The 22,534-nt window shown below is 41.5% G+C and overlaps 3 protein-coding genes across 3 annotated transcripts in view; 2 read left to right on the top strand and 1 right to left on the bottom strand.

Annotated features, from left to right (window-relative positions):
* The first annotated feature begins 3,866 nt into the window (after positions 1-3,866).
* Positions 3,867-6,247, top strand: LOC117821007 (tubulin alpha-1C chain-like). Its single transcript, XM_034694993.1, has 4 exons — positions 3,867-3,992; positions 4,588-4,810; positions 4,926-5,074; positions 5,186-6,247. The coding sequence occupies exons 1-4, from the start codon at positions 3,990-3,992 to the stop codon at positions 6,161-6,163; spliced, it is 1,353 nt and encodes a 450-aa protein (XP_034550884.1). The 5' UTR covers positions 3,867-3,989; the 3' UTR covers positions 6,164-6,247.
* Positions 6,248-9,094: 2,847 nt separating this feature from the next.
* LOC117821008 (tubulin alpha-1C chain) lies at positions 9,095-11,591 on the top strand. Its single transcript, XM_034694994.1, has 4 exons — positions 9,095-9,215; positions 9,978-10,200; positions 10,288-10,436; positions 10,546-11,591. The coding sequence occupies exons 1-4, from the start codon at positions 9,213-9,215 to the stop codon at positions 11,518-11,520; spliced, it is 1,350 nt and encodes a 449-aa protein (XP_034550885.1). The 5' UTR covers positions 9,095-9,212; the 3' UTR covers positions 11,521-11,591.
* Positions 11,592-12,258: 667 nt separating this feature from the next.
* Positions 12,259-22,534, bottom strand: part of jph2 (junctophilin 2) — a 29,503-nt gene continuing 19,227 nt past the window's right edge. Inside the window, exons 3-6 of the mRNA XM_034694980.1 lie at positions 19,611-19,729; positions 15,779-16,752; positions 15,269-15,369; positions 12,259-13,982 (exon numbers count right to left, since the gene is read on the bottom strand). Coding sequence (XP_034550871.1) covers positions 15,289-15,369; positions 15,779-16,752; positions 19,611-19,729 — 1,174 coding nt within the window. The 3' untranslated portion in view covers positions 12,259-13,982; positions 15,269-15,288. The remainder of the gene's footprint in view (positions 13,983-15,268; positions 15,370-15,778; positions 16,753-19,610; positions 19,730-22,534) is intronic.

Below are 22,534 nucleotides of genomic sequence, written 5' to 3'. Positions count from 1 at the left end.
CAGCTACAGCTACAGCTACAGCTACAGCTACAGCTACAGCTACAGCTACAGCTACAGCTACAGCTACAGCTACAGCTACAGCTACAGCTACAGCTACAGCTACAGCTATGAACATATAGCTATGTGGCTATGCTAATTAGCGCTAGCACTTATCCATGACAAATAAAAATCATCCACTATATCTTCAAATCTGCAGACGTGGGGAGTAAAACCGACCTTTGTGTTTATTAAGACAGCCTACAACTAGCATGCCTCCCTCCTAAGCTCCTTGTTAGCACACATTTGTGCAGGTAATGAAAAACGGGGGAGGGATTCAGTATTATTTTATACAGTCTATGGGCTGAACAAGCTCTGAGCTCTGACTCCGTGACAGACCGGATATTGTTGTTACGTAACAAAAACACGGAAGTCTGAAACGGCTTGTTTCACACACATTTACAGAAAGGTGTAGAAATCAAAACAGGGGCAGAATGGATTTTTTTCATTCTTGGGGGGTTTGTAGACATGCCAGGGAAACATATTTCAGGTAGAGAACCATTAAAAAGTCAATTTTGCATGATATGTCACCTTTAAACAGCTGTAGAGAAAAAAAAAAGTTTTAAAAAAGCATTAAAAGGTTTTAAAAAGATGAAGAAGGCATCACATCAGAGACAATAGAAACAAAAGGATGTTCAGTAGTGAGATAAGAATAGATAAATATGTAGATAAGTACATGGATGAATAAATATATAGGTGAGAACAATAAAGGGGATCAGATGAAGTCTTAGGAGACAATACATGTATTAAGAGTATTAAAAGAACACAATACAACAGAGGAGCGCCATTTTAATACTTTTATCTGAACTCTTTAAGGACTCAAAAATAAGATGCATCTCAAAAGTCACAATTTAGAGCACTCAAACTGTCCAAATGTTCCAAATCTATGTATTTTGCCAGTTTGCAAAGGGTTGCTTGCAATTTTTGATGGACTCCTTCCTCTCCTACGCTCCTGTCTCATGAAATAAATGTGCAAATTATTTTAAAGTTCAAACAAAAGGAAATGTGATACAATGAATGTTGAATGATGAATGAATGGTGTTGCTACTAAGTCCAAATAGTTCTCTAAAGGATGATGTAAAGTTAAATGTTGTATCTCATTGACTATCCTTAAAAATCCAGCCCTCTCAAATTTCTCTATTGACTGTGAACAAATGTGGGAGTCATGTGAGACGGTCTTACTAGTGGGGAAATGTTAATGTGGCATTTGAAGGGGGACTAGCTTGCAACATGTCTGACCTAAATAACACTGTCTGTCTGCATTAATCCTGCATGCACTGGACATTGTTTCATGTCGCAGCAGAGAGCTGCAGAAAATGAATGGGGTCAGGCATGCTGTCATAAAAAAGTGATGGTGATATTAAAGCTTATGCATGTTGTGGGACTTTAAAGAAACCTTCAGTGGTACTTTTCTTTACTGCAGTTCATTTAAAAGTGATCTGATAAAGAACGTCTTCTGTTTCTGGAGAACTTGCATAAAGACCTGAAAGGACCATCTGTTGTTTTTTTCTCTATCAGGCATGTGTTTCCATCTCAACAATGAAAGCAGTTGTTCAAAGTGTGCGAACGGATTGAGGTTGTAAACAAATCTGCAGCCCAAATCTGCTTTGTCTGCACCCCAGTGGGATTCTATTAGGTCAGACTGGAGTCCAGATTTGGGATGCCTGCTGAGAGCTTTACTGTCCAGATTAGTGCAAAGGATCCATACTGCAATTCCAGTTACGTAGAGACCTCTAGTGGCGCTGTTTCCTGAAAAAGGTGAAAGAATTTAATCCAGAGGAGGTTTTTCTACACGGTTGTCTTCATGACATGCATCTGTACATTTCTTTGTGATTTCAAGTTAAGGAAAAAAAAAGTCTCTAATCTCAACTTAATCTCAGGTGATCATAACTTGGATCCCCTGAGTTGCAAAAGAACAAAACAAAACAAAACATAGACTTAATTTATCCCATTAGTGTGGACAGTGGCAGCATGACATGACATGACATGGTCTGGCCTTTCACAGTGACCAGCTGTTGTTTTGTTCACCAGATCACCAGATTATCACGAGACGAACAAACTGTGTAGTTCTGTGATAATTGTTATAATGGGAAAATCAGCTTTGTTGTCAAGATTGTGAGAAATCTCAAGTCAAGAATCTCAAGTAAATTGCTTGTAATCAAGGGAAAACAAAGCAGATACAGCTGCTTAGGGCTTCCATACAAAACAGTACAATTTAAAAAGTACTGATACTGATAATAAATAAAGTACAAATAAATAATAGTTACAATAAATACATTAAATTGCTCAATTTTTTTAAAGTATTGTCAAAACTTTTTTATTATTTTTTGGATATCTTCTCTAAACATTAGAAACGTTGTATACCCTTTATGTATTGGCACTAAGCTACAGAAGCCCATAAAGGACATGATTAAATATATTTTATTTTCTCTGTTTTCTCGAGATGATGATAGAAATAAGACAAATGGGTAAATACTGTTCATAATTTTAAAGTGTGTATCTTTTTTCTATGTATGTATGTAGTTTTCTCATTTACCTTAAATTACAAACTGAAGCTGTATTGTTCTGTATCTTTAATGATTGTTTATGTGTGATCAGGGGCGTCTTAGTGGGGGGTGGGGGTGGGACTGACTACATGGGGCCAAAGTGGGGAGGGGGGCCCTTCATGGGCCTGAGATAAAATGTGTTTTCTACTACGCTTGTCTTTGGTTTTGTTATAACTGCAATAAGATAACTAAAATTGTCTGAATATATAAACAAACATTCAGGATTCCTTTCTGGAAAAAAGGTGAGCCTCTGTTTACGTTTGGACCGCAGTTGTCTGTCAGCAGCAGGCAGCTCATGCTCGTGCTGAGTGGACAGACCGTGAGCCTTGATCAATCAATGTGGATGCGCGATTAAGACGTTAAAAATGCATATACAATGGGCTATTAGTGTGATTTAAACAGCTGTCTATGCATAAAAACGCTTGTCATTGTCATTTTTTCATAGCATCAAGTGTGGCTGAATCTGATTGAAAGTAAACTGTAGGTTTTTAGAGTTTTATTTCACTTCATGAGGTTAGATTATACCAAATTATGCCCCCTGTTTGTTATTCAACAACTCACTTGGTTTCAAATAGTCTTGTTTAAAGAGGTGGACAGCCTGAAGTTCAATATAGTGCAGTTACATTTGGAGAAATTAGCAACAGCTAGAATTCTCCACATTTAGCTCCAAAATGTTATAAATATTTAGAGTGCATTTTTAGGTCACCTTTTTAAGACATTTAGTGGAATATTTGGGATTTTCTTCACATTTAATTTTGTTGTGAAAATATATTGAGTTAAAATCCCTGTTAAATCTAAATGCTAAATATAAATATACATGTTAAATATAAATATAAATGCTAAATATAAATCTAAATATAAATCTTAATGCTAAATATAAATATAAAGTAGCTAAAGTTAACTAATAGTTAAACAGGATAGTCTTAAGCATACATTTTTCTACAATGCAAATAAACCAGTATTATAGCAGCAATGTTATATTATGTAGGGTTGGCTGTGGTGATGGGGCTCACTGAGATATCTTTCCAGGGCCCGGACTTCCTGCCAACGCCCCAGTGTCTGATGCTCCCTCTGGATGTACCATAGACTGTATAAACAATGAATGTACCCATTGTTTGTTATGTACATTTTCAATAAAGTTGGGGGGGAAAAAAACACAAGTAGGCTACAGTGACTGACGGCTGATCAAAGGAGAACGCGTGTCCTGTCTCATCCAATAGAAAAGAAGCTCCTGCGACTCTCGACCAATGAGATTCAGCTGCGCGCGATAGAGCAGATTGCGGAGTATAAAACCTCCCTACGCGCAAAGTCAGCACAAGCTTCTTACACAGGACTCCTTGAAAACCGGGTGTGAGAGTTCAATCTGTTATCTGTTCTTCAGCCCAGACTAACGAACCTCCAATAATCATGGTGAGTTTTATATTAGTGGGATTTTTCCTTTATGTATTTGTATCACTCGACACCGTACGTCATCTTTTTCGTCGTGTTTTGTAAAAAGGCGCCATCGTGTTCAGCCTGTTAGCTCTAGCTGAGTAAGCTAGCAGCAGTGACGCCCTGCTGCTGCTGCTGCTGCTGCAGCAGCCTCTTTCTCTGCGCAGTTAGCATGCTGCACAGCTAGCAGCCTGATTTTCAGTCTAGTCACGTCCCTCTGCTCAACCATCTATTGAATGGACCTGGAGGCTGCCTTCGAATTTCTCCTCTTAAGATCAATTAATTAAACACACGTTGAATATTAGAGTGCATACAGGTTCCATGTGTGCATATCTTTATGTTTTATAAATATAAATAAATAAATATGTTTTTGTAACCGTTATCAGCAGCATGTGTCTGATGATGTTTTGGTGTCTCACCCTTTTTTAATCTTACCTTTTTAAGGCATTCTCTTTTAAACTGCCTCCTAGTGCCTTTAAACTGACTAACCTAGATTATTTTATTAGACATGGTAAGGATTATATTGATGATGTAACAACGCCCCTTTTGTTTCTTCTTCTTCTTCTTCTTCCAGCGTGAGTGTATCTCTGTGCACGTTGGTCAGGCTGGTGTCCAGATCGGCAATGCCTGCTGGGAGCTCTACTGTCTGGAACATGGGATCCAGCCGGACGGACAGATGCCCAGTGACAAAACCATCGGAGGAGGAGACGATTCCTTCAACACCTTCTTCAGTGAGACTGGAGCTGGAAAGCACGTCCCCAGGGCTGTCTTTGTGGACCTGGAGCCCACTGTCATCGGTAAGTGCCAGTAATGTGTAATAAAGAACATTTAATTGCATAATTTCAAAATACTACTCCTGATTCAGTTGATTTAATTTAATTAATTTTTAATTTTTTTTTTTAACCTTTTTAGATGAGGTGCGCAGTGGAACCTACCGCCAACTTTTCCACCCTGAGCAGCTGATCACTGGTAAAGAGGATGCTGCCAACAACTACGCTCGTGGACATTACACCATCGGCAAAGAGATCATTGATGTGGTGCTGGACAGGATGCGCAAACTGGTGAGTAACTTCATATCAAGAGATCAATTTTAGATTTGATTTAAATAAATAAAATGTTATAACATAGCTATCCATCATATTAACTCATAACCTCTCCCTCTCTGTCCTCAGGCTGACCAGTGCACCGGCCTCCAGGGCTTCCTGGTCTTCCACAGCTTCGGAGGTGGCACCGGTTCTGGTTTCACCTCCCTGCTGATGGAGCGTCTGTCTGTCGACTACGGCAAGAAGTCCAAGCTGGAGTTTTCTGTTTACCCCGCTCCCCAGGTGTCCACCGCTGTGGTGGAGCCCTACAACTCCATCCTGACCACCCACACCACCCTGGAGCACTCTGACTGTGCTTTCATGGTTGACAATGAGGCCATTTATGATATCTGCCGTAGAAACCTTGATATTGAGCGTCCCTCTTACACCAACCTGAACAGGTTGATCAGTCAGATCGTGTCCTCCATCACTGCCTCCCTTCGTTTTGATGGTGCCCTGAATGTTGATCTGACAGAGTTCCAGACCAACTTGGTGCCATATCCCCGTATCCACTTCCCTCTGGCCACCTATGCCCCTGTCATCTCTGCTGAGAAGGCTTACCATGAGCAGTTAACGGTATCAGAAATCACAAATGCTTGCTTTGAGCCTGCAAACCAGTTGGTCAAATGTGACCCTCGCCACGGCAAGTACATGGCTTGTTGCCTGCTGTACCGTGGTGATGTGGTGCCCAAAGATGTGAATGCTGCCATTGCAGCAATCAAGACCAAGCGTACCATCCAGTTTGTGGACTGGTGCCCCACTGGTTTCAAGGTTGGCATCAACTACCAGCCTCCCACTGTTGTTCCTGGTGGTGACCTGGCCAAGGTCCAGAGGGCTGTGTGCATGCTGAGCAACACCACTGCCATTGCAGAGGCCTGGGCTCGCCTGGACCACAAGTTTGACCTGATGTACGCTAAGCGTGCCTTTGTTCACTGGTATGTGGGTGAGGGTATGGAGGAGGGAGAGTTCTCTGAGGCCAGAGAGGACATGGCTGCTCTGGAGAAGGATTATGAGGAGGTGGGAGCTGATAGTCTGGGGGATGAGGAGGATGAAGGAGAAGAGTATTAAAATAACATGCATTCCATTTGCTCGGCTGTGAACTGTGCCTTTTGTGTCAAAAATAAAACCTGATCATGATTGCACAATTAATAACTTTCATCTCTGACTTTATTTCACTGATTTCACAAATTATATTTACACGATCTAAAGGCATGCTGCTGGACTGAGTGGTGAAGCATTGGTGAGTTTTAAAATGAATTATAGGGTCTAAAGAAGGTTTAAAATGCTGTCACTACAGGGATCCTGCTTATCCATTCAACTTAATCTCTTACTGAACTTTGAGTAGTTGCACATGGTTTGTAATTATTCCAAGTAAATGTAGTTTTATTTTTTTACCTAAGAATAATCAGTGCAGACTCAACAGCTAACATGCACAGTCCACTTCCAACTATATTTTAATAAATTACAGTTAAAAGGTTAGACTGAAGGTTAAAAATATACACACTACAAATACAAAATGGAATCATTTCCAAATAAATGGGGACCTCTGGTGGTTTAGGGTGGAGGTGAAACCGGTTTCAGAGTCCATGAATTATGCACAGAGAAGAGGATGGGAGGAAATTTGAAACCACTAAGTGCTGACATAATACTGAGGGTATCGGATGTAACAACAGCAGGTATACATTTTAAATTAACCACCATGACTTGTATTTCTCTTTCCAGTTACAGATGTCATTGCAAAATGTTAAAGTCCAAGTTAAACAAAGGCTCATTTGCTGTTAACTTTTATACAAGATGATTAAATCTGACAAAATACCAAAAAGGCAGTGCCGTTGTATTGATAATGGAACATGTTTAATGCCTCTTGTCCAAGCTTTTATATGTAAGAAAATTGATTAATTTATTTGTCACTAAGATTCAACCTTTGAGCTTTTGATTCCTCAAAATAAATATGAAATATTTATAATTAAATATACACTTTAATATAAGATGTATTGAATGTGTCTACATTTTAGGAGATTCTACAGTGTTATCTGGTTTTTCAAAACCACTGATCGAATGGATACAAACTGCTATTATGACTGGATGACAGATTATCTTCAGGAATTGGAAGACCCTGGGAGAACCTCCTTTTCTGAACTGGTTGACTGAACTGGGCACAGTAGCTGCATACAAGGCAAGGCAAGGCAGCTTTATTTGTATAGCGCATTTCATACACGAGGGCAACTCAATGTGCTTTACATTAAAATATTAAAAGCATTGGAAACATTCAGACAAGCATAAAAGAACATAATTAAAATGACACATATAATAAAACAGAAAAGAAAAGGAAAATTAGAAATATATTAAAAATTAAATTAAAATTTTAATTTAAAGTAGGTTAAAATAATCTAAGATAGGAAGGCAGTGGTAAATAAAAAAGTCTTAATCTTTGATTTAAAAGAGGTGAGAGTGGGAGCGGACCTACAGCTTTCAGGGAGTGTGTTCCAGATATGTGGTGCATAATGACTAAATGCTGCTTCACCATGTTTCATTCTGACTCTAGGGACTGAAAGCAGACCAGTACCTGATGACCTCAGAGGTCGAGGTGGTTCATACAGTAGCAGCAGATCAGCAATGTATTTTGGGCCTAAACCATTCAGTGCTTTATAAACCATCAGCAGGATTTTAAAGTCTATTCTCTGAAAGACAGGAAGCCAGTGTAGGGATCTAAGAACTGGAGTGACGTGGTCTACTTTGTTGGTCCTTGTTAGGACTCGAGCAGCAGCATTCTGTATGAGCTGCAGGATCCTACAAAAGGATGTCTTACAGGATGCAGGACAGAACAGAAAAATATCTTCTACGTGGGGTGTGTATCTTGAAGGGATTAACAGGCCAGAATGAAGATCAAGTGTGAAAATTAGAAGTGGTTTTGTATTGATTTTTATTTTTATGTCAATTGGATCTTATTATTTTTATGTTTCTTTATATTCTAATCCACTGTGGAAGATAACACCTGCTGAACCCTCTTGGTTAAGGTTTTGTGTGTGTGAGGGTGGGGTATGGGTTTATTTGTAACAAACAGATGTGTGCCATATACAGTTGTGCTCATAAGTTTTCATACCCTGGCAGAATTTGTGATTTTTTGGGCCATTTTTCAGAGAATATGAATGATAAGAGAAAAACTTGCTTTTCACTCATGGTAAGTGGTTGAGTGAAGCAATTTTTTTATTAAACAACTGTGTTTACTCTTTTTATATCATAAAGACAACATAAACTACCCAATAAACCATACATTCTGCCAGGGTATGTAAACTTATGAGCACAACTGTATCACCACTGTTTTGTTTTTGTAAAATAAAAATTGAAAGTCCAAAAAAAAACAAAAAACCGATTTATTGAATGTGGGTTGATTATCAGAATGTTGGTACATTCTCCAGACTGATTCTCCAAGTACCATAAAAAATAATAATTTTTACACAAGTTAATTTAGAAATACTGTTTTCAGAAAAATGTAGAGGAGTAAAAATGTATACATTAGGGTCTAAATTTTGGTTGAGTCACAGTATAAAGTTAAATGTGGATGCTGATTGAGATTTTAAGTCAGACATAATATGAATTTAAAGACAGTACTCAGTATAATGCACCTTAGCTACTCTAAATAACAGCTAAATTCTTCTCTTAACACTTTGTTTTGGTTAAAAAATAAAGGCAGACTATTAAAATAACTCTGAAACGCTGATATAGTTCATTCAGAGGACTTGTTGTTGATATTTTCCTCGCTTTGATGTGAATAACCGTCCAAACATTCAAAAATCAGGTCTGAACTCTCACTTCCGGTCTGACTCAGACTGACAGCACCGGGATGCTCGTTGTGTCATTGCCCCACTTCCCTGCAGTGCCATGTCATTGCGAAAACACTGTTTGATTTCAACCAATGAGCGTCCACGCATGTGACCCCAACAGCCAATCAGAGAGCGCAGAGCGTTTCCGCCGGCTGAGAGGGTATAAATTGCCCCGCCTAGAAAATTCTCGTCAGTTACTTCTCACACAGGACCCATAACGACCTAGCTGTGAGAGCTAACGTGCCTCCTTCTCCTTTGTCCACATCCCTTCAGACTTTTCACCTTCAGGAAACATGGTGAGTATTTAAAGATTATTATTCTAACATATCACATGATTATTTATTTAAAATAAAAATTCAGAAGTGTGTCATCACGTGGCTGCCTCATCGTTATGAATATCATATATTAATAGTTTTTCAAACTGAGTGGATGTTTTTCTGAATTTAATATATTTTGAGTAAATTCTGGTAAAAATGTAAAAAAAAAAAAAAAAAAAAAAAAGATGAGGCCATTTTCCAGCTCCGGCCTCAGCTGGTAGTTTCCGGGTTTTCTTTGTGCACATTGACCCACTTGGCAGATGCTTATGTGGTCTCAGTCTGAAGCAGTCCTCTGTTTGAGCAGACCAAGCCCTTTGAAACCAGAACCTTTTCACCCCAGCCTCTTGTCATTAATCTTTCATGGTAAACCTTAATTATCTTCTACAACAATCTAAATCTGCAGCTGTGTTTGACTTGGTCCCACCCCAGCACTTTGATGGGGTGTGTTCTCAATGCACTCTTTTATTTATGTCTGATAGTCTTTGTGATGATTTCTGAGCAGAGGGTAAAAGAAGGTTAAACATGTCATCAGGTGACTTAAGTCATGAAGCTCTGGACAAAAGACCCTTTTACCTCCTCCTCCTCCTCTTCCTCCTCCTCCTCGTGTCTCACATTTGCTCTATGACCAACCTCAACATGTGATGAGGCGCCTTAGGTGTCTCATTTTTCACATAATAGACATTTTGGCCACACTTTTATTAATCTTCACTTAATTCACTTATTTTTCCCCCCTCCCTATAGCGTGAGTGTATCTCCATCCACGTTGGTCAGGCCGGCGTCCAGATCGGCAATGCCTGCTGGGAGCTTTACTGCCTGGAACATGGGATCCAGCCAGACGGACAGATGCCAAGTGACAAAACCATCGGTGGAGGTGACGATTCTTTCAACACCTTCTTCAGTGAGACTGGAGCTGGAAAGCACGTCCCAAGAGCGGTCTTTGTGGACCTGGAGCCCACTGTCATCGGTAAGTGCCAGTAGTATGTAATAAAGAACATTTGAGCTACTCCAGACTCTTGTTGATTTAATTAATTCATTATTTTTCTCCCCCCAGATGAAGTGCGCAGTGGAACCTACCGCCAGCTGTTCCACCCTGAGCAGCTGATCACTGGTAAAGAGGATGCTGCCAACAACTACGCCCGTGGACATTACACCATCGGCAAAGAGATCATCGACCTGGTGCTGGACAGGATCCGCAAACTGGTGAGTAACTTCATATCAAAAGATCAATTTTAGATTTGATTTAAATCAATAAAATGTTATAACATAGCTATCCATCATATTAACTCATAACCTCTCCCTCTGTCCTCAGGCTGACCAGTGCACCGGCCTCCAGGGCTTCCTGGTCTTCCACAGCTTCGGAGGTGGCACCGGTTCTGGTTTCACCTCCCTGCTGATGGAGCGTCTGTCTGTTGACTATGGCAAGAAGTCCAAGCTGGAGTTCTCCATCTACCCCGCTCCCCAGGTGTCCACCGCTGTGGTGGAGCCCTACAACTCCATCCTGACCACCCACACCACCCTGGAGCACTCTGACTGTGCTTTCATGGTTGACAATGAGGCCATTTATGATATCTGCCGTAGAAACCTTGATATTGAGCGTCCCTCTTACACTAACCTGAACAGGTTGATCAGTCAGATCGTGTCCTCCATCACTGCCTCCCTTCGTTTTGATGGTGCCCTGAATGTTGATCTGACAGAGTTCCAGACCAACTTGGTGCCATATCCCCGTATCCACTTCCCTCTGGCCACCTATGCCCCTGTCATTTCTGCTGAGAAGGCTTACCATGAGCAGTTAACAGTATCAGAAATCACAAATGCTTGCTTTGAGCCTGCAAACCAGTTGGTCAAATGTGACCCTCGCCACGGCAAGTACATGGCTTGTTGCCTGCTGTACCGTGGTGATGTGGTGCCCAAAGATGTGAATGCTGCCATTGCAGCAATCAAGACCAAGCGCACCATCCAGTTTGTGGACTGGTGCCCCACTGGTTTCAAGGTAGGCATCAACTACCAGCCTCCCACTGTGGTTCCTGGTGGTGACCTGGCCAAGGTCCAGAGGGCTGTGTGCATGCTGAGCAACACCACTGCCATTGCAGAGGCCTGGGCTCGCCTGGACCACAAGTTTGACCTGATGTACGCTAAGCGTGCCTTTGTTCACTGGTATGTGGGTGAGGGTATGGAGGAGGGAGAGTTCTCTGAGGCCAGAGAGGACATGGCTGCTCTGGAGAAGGATTATGAGGAGGTGGGAGCTGATAGTCTGGGGGATGAGGATGAGGGAGAGGAGTATTAAACTGAATGCATTCCTTTAATCTCTAAACTGAGCCTTTGTACATGCACAAATAAAGTGTGTTCATTGACTGACCGCTTGTTCTGTCTTTGTTTTCAACCTTAGCTCAAACAGGGCGGAACACTGAAGCATTTTGAAGCTTTAGTGTCTCTGCAGCATCAGAGTACATTTTAGTGACATCATTACTTTAGAATTAAAGTTTCTCTAACATTAAACCTTCATCCCTGAAATGTTACAACACATCATGTCTACTTGCCCTTCAGTTGTGAAATTCAAAGATTTATCTACTGATCATTATTATTTCATTTCTTCACTTTGGCCACAAGGGGGCAGTGCAGCTCAACAGATGATTGAGCTGCACATCTCTGCAGACATTTCAGATGACTTCACTTTTCAAATTGTTGGACTTGTAGTTAAACTGCTGCCTGACCCTCACTGTGAGTGAGTGAGTGTTTCATTATGACATTCTTCAGATTTCCTATTTGCTTCACTAATTGTGCCGTCCCTGAGCTCTGCATGAGAGGGAACCGGGGCCTAACTCTGGCCCGGTTTTAAAATAGGGTGTGGTATTCAGTCCAGCCCAGGGGAGGGATGGTGGGTGTCTCATGCTGGCAGACAGGTGGTGTTTATAAATACTTAAATCTGCTGCGGCTAGACCGGATTTCTTCAGATAACGAATGCTACAACATAAGATTAAAATGCAGTAAGAGTTATGTGTTTGATTCACTGAAACGAAGCACATTCATGAGTGTTGTAAAAGTTTTATTTAGTTTCAGTTTTGTAGTTTTGACCAGGTTTGGCTACACAAATGCATTTATTCAGATTCAGAGTGTAATTAGATTTAATTAGATGCACTAAAACAGACAGAAAAACAACAACTGACCGATATACTGTTTTATATCTCTAACCAATCAAGTCACTGGCCATCTTTCATTAACGGTCTGCCCTAAATGAGATCATGGGATATTGAAACAGTAGATTTTCCCTTCTTTTGCACACAAACATCACACAACCAGGTCTCATCTGGTCTGTGTGTTCATCTGCAAACTCAACGGCAAACCAAATCTCAGCTTCTTCCTCTTTTTAAAACCAACATGTTCAGAAATATCAGCCCTACTGCAGAGTGCTCTTTTCAGTGTAAGACATGGAGTTAAGAACAATTCACCTCCGTCTCACAGTCACGAGGTAATCTGACTCCTTTGGGAAATAAATTAATCTGGGGTTGCATAGTTCTTGACATAAAAGGAAGAAAAGAAACGGTGACAGAGAATATTTTTGAAAAGCTGAAAAGATGTGCACTTCAAAAAAAAGGTACAAAAATACAGACACATACACACAAAGTGCCCTCATGCGTACAAAAGATGAACTTGTATTTGGCTCTGAATATGAAGCGGAGAACAAACATCCAAACAACCTCTAACCTGCTGCTGTTTGTTTAATATTTATAGGTCGAGCAGCCGCACTTCATCTTACAGATTAACCCAAACCTTCACTTCCTGCCTGCTCATTCTTTTGTAAAACATACACAACTCTCATGTTAAACCACCTGGGTGCTAAACAAGGACCATACAGAACATAACAGTGACACTCATAAGCTCCCTATACTATATTTGGTTCATCAGCTCCTAAAACCCAAGCAGCAGATTGACATTAAATGCACATAAATCCCAGTGAATATAGAATATTTCACAGTGTAGTACACAACAGTCTCAAATACAGTTCTCTGCAGGATGCGTTCAATCTAAATGTAGCGTGTGATCGTCTGGAGTCTTTTTTTTTTTTAAGAGACGGATAAGCAGGATGCAAACAATACTCTGACGTTACAGTGACAGCATCTGATGCAGCGTTTCAGCAGTACTTTCTCGCACACACACATCTCAGGTAATCAAAGCGATGATGTTGAAATTTGTACACGTCTGCTGCAGAAGTTCAAACATTCAAGTTTAAGGCGTAGTGGAGAGATTATTCAGTCTGCGTACGTTTCAACATTCCTTCAGCCGGCGATCACATAATACAAAAACATATCTTGTGAAAATATAATCTACTGAAACGGTCTAATCCGGCTAATCTGTTGTTGTTGTGAGAGTCAGCCGATTCAGGTTTTCATTAAAGCCTTTTTTTAAATTCAGATATTGACACACGCCTGTGACACACTGTGACAAAGCCAGACCTCACCAGTGCCAACATGCTCTACCAAATCCAGCCCGACTTCTTCTAACATACAAACATCATCTTCCTCAGATGAATCTCTTCAGTCATTCAAAGTCCTTCTCTTTGTCAAGCCTCCTGAAAGAGAGGAGCTGCACCGAGCCTCACACAGTCACACCAACACTAAACCTGTAGAGGAGCTGCGGCTGTCTGCACGAAGCTTCTTCTCTCCTCAGCCGTCTCTTGAGATCTCTGGTCCAAACCGAGGAGGAGGAAGAGGAGGAGGCAGGCCATCTCTCTCCAGCACTGCTGGTGACCTGCAGCAACACAACAGGGAACTTCACTTACTGCCATGTTTACATACTTTTTTAGATTTTGTTTTCCCTGCATCACTTTTTAAAATGTAATCTACAGCGATAATTATTCTTTGTTTTTAAAGTTATGTTTTAGGGCATTTTGGCATTTATTGGACAGGAAAGCCAGAGAGTGACAGGAAGTATGGGGGATAGAGAGCGGGGGAAGACATGCAGCAAATGGTAGAGGGCTTGCAACTGCTGCAACAAGGACTACAGCCTCTGCACATGAGGCACCTAGACCACTAGCAGCACCCCTAATTACTCCCAAGTTATATTTTTTGGGGCATTTTCACCTTTAATGGACAGGACAGTTGAAGAGAGACAGGAAAGTTGGGGAATGCCGGAATCAAACCTGCAACCTCTACGACGAGGGCTGTGGCCTCTGTTTATGGGGCGCTTACACCGCTAGGCCAAGGGAGCCCCATTACCCTTTTTAAAAATCTTATTTTCACTGCAGCACTTTCTTAGATGTAGTATGTACAGCCAGGATTATTCATTTTCCACATTTTGTTTTCACTGTGTTGTCTTTTTAATCAATCTTTATCATGTTTATCTAGCTTTTACATTCTATTTTCTCTGTAGAACTCTTTTTTGTGCAAGTTTTGAAGTAATGTACAACAAATTCACACAGCGACCCCTGTCCTCTAATGTTACACATTAGTTGGGAAGCTAAAATGCAGTTTTTGAAAATGTTTAAATTGTTGCAAGAATTTTTTTTTTCTATTACTAACTCTAAGTATTATCAATCTACTGAAGTTGGGTGGCTTTGACTAAGTAAAATGACATTACTAATTTGAGGTATCTTAAAAATGTAACTATCAAAAATGCATAGTAAAAACAAATGTGTTTTTTGAAAATGTATAAAAACAGAGTTATCTGCAAATGAACTCTTCAGATATATTTTTTTAAAGGTATATTTTGGGGCTTTTTTTGTCTTTATTTACAGGACATCTGAAGAGAGACAGGAAATGTGGGGAGTAGAGAGTGGGGGAAGACATGCAGCAAATGGTCAACTGGCCGGGAGTCAACCCAGCGACCTCTGTGATGAGGACTGTAGCCTCTATACGTGGGGCACTTAGACCGCTAGGCCATCAGCGCCCCAACTCTTCATATATTAACTAATAAACATCACAGTTATCTAGCTAGTCCTGAGAAAACCTGAAATGATGATCTCTTAGTTTATGTGACTTTGGAGTAAAACAGAATAATAGCTCTAATGGCTTCAGTGATTTTGGTGGAGTCATTACCTGAGGCGGTGGAAAATGTCTCATGACAAGATGTGTACGAAAAGAATGGCCAGGCCGATGTTGAGCAGGATAACCATGCAGATCATGATGGTGTTTGGGCCCTGGAGAAGAGAAGAGCAGTCAGTTTATACAATAAGTTATGAATATTCAACCTAAGAAGCTCACTGTACACTTATTTATGTTCCTCATGAAGCCACAGCCAGGAGATCGTTAGCTTAGTGTGGGGGGTTCATGTGAAGCTTTATTATTAGCACACTAAATGTAGCCTCTGAGTCTTTTACTGTACTCTGTCAAAGTGGAGCATTACATCCAAGACAGCACGCTAAGTTTAGGCACAGGGCTAATACAAGCATGCTAACAATGTTAATACCAATGTTAATATGATAATGTCTCGCAGGTCAGTTGATTCTCATGATCATCATCTTGGTTCAGCTTGTGAGCATGCTAGTGTTTGGAAACTAAATCAATGGACCATCACTCAGAACGATGAGTTCACTTCCTGTCTCTTACCTCCGGCTCCAGAGACTCTACAGCCACCTCACTACTCAGGGTCGACACGGTGGCCTTCACTCTGGACTCAGCTTTGGGCTCCACCTTCTGGGCTGGTTTGGCGTCAATGGTTTTGACTTCAGCTTGCTTTGGTACGCTTTTAGGTTCAGGAGTTGGCGCAGGTCTCGGGGACGGAGCTGGTCTTGGGGACGGAGCCGGGCTGGGCTGTCGTTTTAGTGATGGCTTTGTCTCTGCTTTGCTCGATGGCCGGCTCGCCTCCCTGGACTCCACTTTGAGCTGAGAGACGGGCGTGGCTCGTTCCTGGACTGACGGAACCCGTTCAGGCTTGACCTCAACGGTTCTAGGCTCCGGGGTGACGGCTCTGGAGGACACTCTGGAGGCGGGGCGCAGGGCTTCATCTTCATCTGGAGTGATGAGGCTGTTCCTTACAGGAGTGGCAGCAGCAGCAGCAGGAGCGACTTCTGGAGCTGTGGTCTCAGAGTCAAACTTCTGCAGGGGCTTTATCTCCAGGTCAGACCCCTGCTCGTTCTTGTTGCTCTGACGACTTGGGGTGCGAGAGGGGCCACGACTGCTGGGGGCCCCTGCACCCTCAGATGCTGCCGCAGCAGCAGGAGCAGCTGGAGCAGCAGGAGCAGCAGTAACAGAGGTTGATGGGGTAGTGGGGCGGCTGTTAGGCTTGCTGTTGGGTTTACTGCCCCCCTTGCTACCACCGCCTTTAATGGTTTTGTCTTCGTTCCAGCTGCCTGGACCGAGGAGTTTAGGGTCTTCCTTGCTGAGGATGCCGGGGCTGGGGGAGGGGGTGCGACCTGGAGAAGAGCCGGGCATGAGGCTGTCCAGTTCGTTCATGAGGGGGCTTTCTGGCGGTGTGGGCATGGGCTCCTCCTCAGCTAGCAGTGGCTCATGCATGACAGTGTCTGTGTTCTCGCTGCCCTCCACCTCCAGTAACACCACTCTCTTCTTCAGATACTCAGGACCTGTGAGACCACAAATCAACATATCAGAGATTTGACTTTGGACTTTAACTTAAACTCCTCATATTTCTACTCCTCTTGTTGGCCTGATCTCTATAAACCAGTTCCTATGTGTTTGTCTCTTGGTCCACCTGTCAGTCTGTTTTGTTCCCTTCATCCATCTCACCCTGCCTGTGTCTCTCTCAGTCTCTCTCTCTTGTCTGTGCCCATCGAGGCAGACAGCTGTCCACCAATGAGTCTGGTTCAGCTCAAAGTTTGTAGACATACAGTATGACCAGTTTATCATGAGCAATGATCAGCTCTGTTTGATAATCATGACTCAGACAAATTCACATTTTTCTGGTTGTTGGTGCCACATGATTTATATGTTTGCATCCTGGGTCATACTTTCTCTCTCCTCTAAGACTAAAGCAGAAAATGATACCTGACGCTTCAATACTCCAGACTCATTTCCTTTCACTGAAAAGGGAAAAGATACAGTTGGATAAAAAAACCTTGGAGATCAGCTTTATAATATGTGACCAAGGTTTCTGATCCGGAGGGCACCGAACTGCCACATTAACACAACTAACACATTGACTAGAATAGAGACCTATCAGATCGGGTGCCATGATGGATCAGAGACAGACCGGACACGGATCTGGTGGAATTTGGCCGTAGAGTTAGAGGTCGCAACCCATTTAATAATCTCCAACCAAAATCATCCAAGCTGTTCCAATATATAAACATGGTTTGAATGTGAATCAACTTGAAATGACGGTACTTAAGGCCTCATCTTTAAAGAAGAACATTCTAAGTTATTTATGTACGCAAATGTTTGTTAAAATTCCTCCTATAAAGAGTAAAACAAGTTGGAGCGAAGATTTCGGGTCCCACTTAGATGATGTAATGTGGAAAAATATTCTGTTAAATGCAAAGAAAATTACATGTTCTAACAAATCCTATGAAACGCAATACAAAATTATTCATAGACTGCATGTTACCCCAGCTATTCGAAGTAAATATGATTCCATGTGCTCATCATTTTGTTGTAAATGTAAAACTAACTGTGGTACTTATAGTCATCTGATGTGGTCCTGTCCTAAAGTTCAAAGTTTTTGGCAATCTGTCCAAATGGAAATTAAGAAGATATTTAAAATTGATGTTCCTTTAAACCCATTTAGTTTTGTATTGGGATTAGATTCAACCTATCAACGAAAACACAGATACATTCTTAGAATTGCTTTTATGCGGCACGGCTCACTATTCTCCAGAAATGGCTGGATGAAGAGCCTCCTGACATTAAAATGTGGTATGAAAAACTCATGTCTATTTTACCATTAGAGAGATTATCTCATGTTCTCAGAGGCACTCTTGAAGTTTTTATAACAGACTGGTCACCAATAGCAACTTATCTGAAAGAAGAATGGGTAAGAGTAATAAGTATAGGGGTATCAAATGTATCACATTAAAATGTTAAATGTATACAGTACATGTTTCAGGTTGTGTTTGCTGCATGTACTAACACTGTGAAAGAAAAATTTGTCTTTTACTTTATTTTTTTGTCTTGTTTTGCTTTGTTTTGATAATGTTTTCTGTGGGAGCATTATGGGTTTATTTTCTTTGTGGGGTTTTTGTGTATTGTGAAATCTTTATTTAAGAATAGATATATTGAAAGAGAATAATCTCCAACCTCTTTGCAAGTGTTCTGCACATGTTTCATAATCAAAAAGTGCAAAAAGAAAATAAATGTTCACATCAAAGCAAAAGAAAATAACTGGTAATATTCTTAAATTTACTGGTTGTGTCAACAAATCATAAGAAAAGCACTTAATGCTGCCACCTCATGTTGTTTTTGATGCTTAAAACAGAAAAAAAATGTAAACTAGTTCTTTTTAATATTGCAGAGTTATTTAAAAAAAGCTAGGAATTTAAGTTTGTTGCAAACTTCACTGAAATAAGAGAAGAGTTTGTGCTTTGGGGATTATTTTCTGCAGTGGATTCACCCCAGTTTGATGTTTTAGCCAATATATCAAGTTTTTGATCACACAGTAAAAGCTCATTCATTTTTGGTTTTTCATGACATTTGTTGAAATAGTAAAAACACAGACTATAGGATCTCCAGTCGTTCTATCTTAGGGCTAAAATGTGGCGTTTTTGTGTGAATGCAGCAGATGGTGCACACGCCGGCTCTGTATTTGTGTGTGTTGTGTCCTTGGTGAGAGATTATTTTTTCATGGAGGAATGCAGAGCAGGACAGAGCCAGGCCTCGTCCATTTGTAGTGTTACTCAGAGACGATTTGGGCAGCAGCTCAGAAATCTGGACGTCTTCCTGTCTGTGTCTGATTCCTTTAATCTCTCTGCTGAGGGAGAGAAAAAAAAAAGGCTCCTGCAGGGCCGGAGAGCTTCTGTGTGGACGTGTGAGTGTGAGTGTGAGTGTGTGTGTGGTCGACACACTCGCAATGAAACTGATATGATCCCCTCGACCCAATAAGACGTTCCTTTTTTTAGACATTTAAATCTGACTGCCCTTGTGGAGCCTCAGCCGAGGGTCTGTTCGCTCAAGATGGAGGCATGAAATGAACACGACAAAACCTTTAAATTATCAGCTTGAACTCGCTGATTCCTTCTTAAAACGCCAAACAGAGTTCAATGAGTTTAATTGATTGTTTTAATGAGGAGGTTAAGTCTTAATTCTGGGTTTCTTCATGGATTTCTTAACAAAATCTGGAGTAGATAAAGATCATCTTCATTACTTCAGTCAAAGTATATGTCAAAGATTGTGCATCCAGTCATTAAAGTCAGTAGTTCCCTACTGATGTAAACTTTCTGTACACGACAGTCAGTTTTGCATGACTCCTCCTGATGAGGCGTTCACTGACCTGGCTGGTAGAAAGAAGGGGAGAGCTCTTTGGCCACCAGTCGTGCGATGCTGGACTCGCCGTTGGAGGCCGAAGCCGCCTGTTCAGCCGCATCTGACTTGGCCTTCGCGTGATTCGTCCTGCAGGGAGCAAACGCAACATGATGTAAGTGGTTTTTAACACAAGGTGACAAGGTTACAAAGTGATTTACAGGAAACACAGACAGATAAAGACGATAAAACGACAGAGAAAAAGACAGAAAAACACAGGAGACTTCATAAAAGCTCCCTGTGAAGGAAAGTTTTAAGAGAGGATGTAAAGCTAAAGAGCCGGTCTAGACCGTACTCTATGTTCTATTATTATTAACCCAACATAAAGACAGGATCAGATCCAGTCCCATCTTACAGACAGGACTCAGTCTGATCTCATCTTAATCCACCATGAGCAGAGCACTTTGCAGCATTTAGCAAGTTACAGTGGCAAGGACAAACTTCCTTTAACAGGCAGAAACCTCCAGCAGGACCAGACTCATGTTAGACACACATCTGCTGAGACTGTGTTGGAGAGAGGGATAGAGGGAGATGAAGAGAGAGAGATGATAGTGGAACATTCTCAGCAGCAACTCAGAGGAACCTATGAGACAAGGGAGCTCAGGGACTCCAGAAAGGTCTATGGTTAGTGCTTTAAAAGGACAGGAAGACTTAAGTCAGTTCCCCCAGCAGTCTAAGCCTATCACAGCATAACTATGAGCTGGTCAAAGCCTGATCCAGCTCTAAATATAAGCTTTATCATAAAGATAAAGAAGATGTGGACTGTCTTATTGTTATCAGCAGAGAGATCCACAGTCTGACCTGCAAAGGCTTGGCCACCTTTGGTAACAGGTCCCGATTTAGCAACAGAGCAGGGAACACCCGGCACAGAGGGGGGGTCAGAGATCTCTTCTTTACCCCAGATAAAGGCTGTATGATGCTTCAAAAGTAATCAATAAAACCTTAAATTCAACACGATGTGTGGCCACCGTGAAGTTTTACGTTTGCAGATCAACACACGTAGACTCAAATCATTTTGATTCACCCCTCAGGCAGACTCTGATCTGTTCTGTGTGCTCGTTTCTTAATTTACATTTGAATGCACTTTGACCTCGATCCTGAGCTCTCTCATTTAACATACAGAACAAATCTAAACCTGAGAGATGATGGCATGAAACAGTTTAACACGGGTCTAAAATACTGCAGCACAGGGCGTGTTTATAGTTCTCAATCAGATGAAGGCCCGGAGGTGGAGTCAGCTGCTCATATGGCTCATTAGTATTATTAGACAGAAAGAGAGGAGGTGTCCTTCTCTGCTGCCGGACCGGGATGGAAATAAATGATTCTTCCCGACCTTCAGTGAGACGGCGAGGTATTGTGCACTCTGAGGGCTACGTCATCGCACATAATTCACTGTGGCAGAGAAACAGAGAGGAGTCAGAGGAGCAGGACACAGAGGAGGCATACAGCTAAGACTGGGAGGACGAATCTGTAATGCAACCTTCTCAAATATGTCCCTAAACACATCACAGAAGAGTTAGGAGAACTATGGGCATACAAGTAATACAAATAAAACTGGAGAGATCAGTTAACAGAAGGAAGATTGCTCGGCGTGTGACAGCAGGAGCTGGGATCAAACCGCCCATTATACAAGTCACAGAGATCATCCGTCTACCATCTCTTCAGGTTTTAATTTAGCCTTTTTACAAGTGAGAGTGTTCAGTCCTGAAGGTCTCAGGGTCAAATAATAAAATCCCTTTGACGACGGATCAAAACTCAGCAGGGCAAAAGTCTAAGTGGTTTCTGACTGTTCATAGAGTCCTGCTTTTACATGTTATGTTAGCACTTATCACAGGTGTGTAGCTGTATGGGTACAAGGAAAGCCCTTATTGGTATCAGATGGTATCAGATCAGTTGTGATTCTGTGTCTTGCGGGCAAGTTAAGGACATCAGAGCAGTGAGGGGGGCTGATTATTTACAATTAAATGTATTGATACAGATCAGTTACCGTCTGATTATGACTTAGTCTCTGGTGATGGTGAACTTTGAGGGCGATCTAGTGCCAACGTGTTCTTCTGCATGTGCTGCTTTACAGTCTGATTTAAGAAGAGACTGTGTTCAGATCAAAAGCAAAAATCTGGACCACCAGATTCAGTCTGCAAAGTCTGTTCTTTGGTCATTACATCCCCTGGAGTAGTGCCCATGCATCAGTTTCTGGTGAGTCCCAGTTTCACTGTGAATAATATGTTGCACAGAGGCTGTTCTCTGAAGCGCTGGTTCAGCTCAGCTGGTAGAGCAGGCCCCCTGGAGAGACTAGTCCTAATTGAACTGGGCGTATTATTGATTCCCAATCCCAGCAGGATTTGATGCATGTCAGTCCCCGCTCTCTCTCTCTCCACACATTTCCTGTCTCCCTGAAGCTGTCCCATATAATGAAGGTTAAAAGACCAAAAAGAACCTTTGAAAACAAACGGACTCACTTCAGAAAAAGGAACTGAATTTATTATGATTGATGGGTCTTAAGTTTGCTGAAATAACATCATGATGCAGATTTGTAAAAGGCAAAGTGTTACGTCTGTCTACTATCTATATTTTTTGTAATTATTTCAGATGCTCTCTTGGAAGTCAGGCTGACATTTGTGACACACTATGAAGCAGATTTGCTGATCCAGTTACATTTTTTAATCTAGACTGGTTTGTTAGCTCCACCTGCATGCAGGCGTTTGTCAGTCATCATCAAATTATTATGAAGAGGTTGTTCCAGTAGATTTAATTCCTCTTACTTTTATCTTGTATCTCTCAGACTGCAAACTAACTGCAAACCTGAGCACCCACCAAACTGAAATCCAGTTTATTTATGTGGATTTTGGCGCCCCCCTGTGGACAAATTGTGACAAAAGCGGTCCTGTTTAGAGC

This window comes from Notolabrus celidotus, chromosome 11 (genome assembly GCF_009762535.1).
Source record: "Notolabrus celidotus isolate fNotCel1 chromosome 11, fNotCel1.pri, whole genome shotgun sequence".
Lineage (NCBI taxonomy): Eukaryota > Metazoa > Chordata > Actinopteri > Labriformes > Labridae > Notolabrus > Notolabrus celidotus.
The sequence above is the reverse complement of the archived record's forward strand: the minus strand, read 5'-3'. Positions and strand labels throughout refer to the sequence as shown.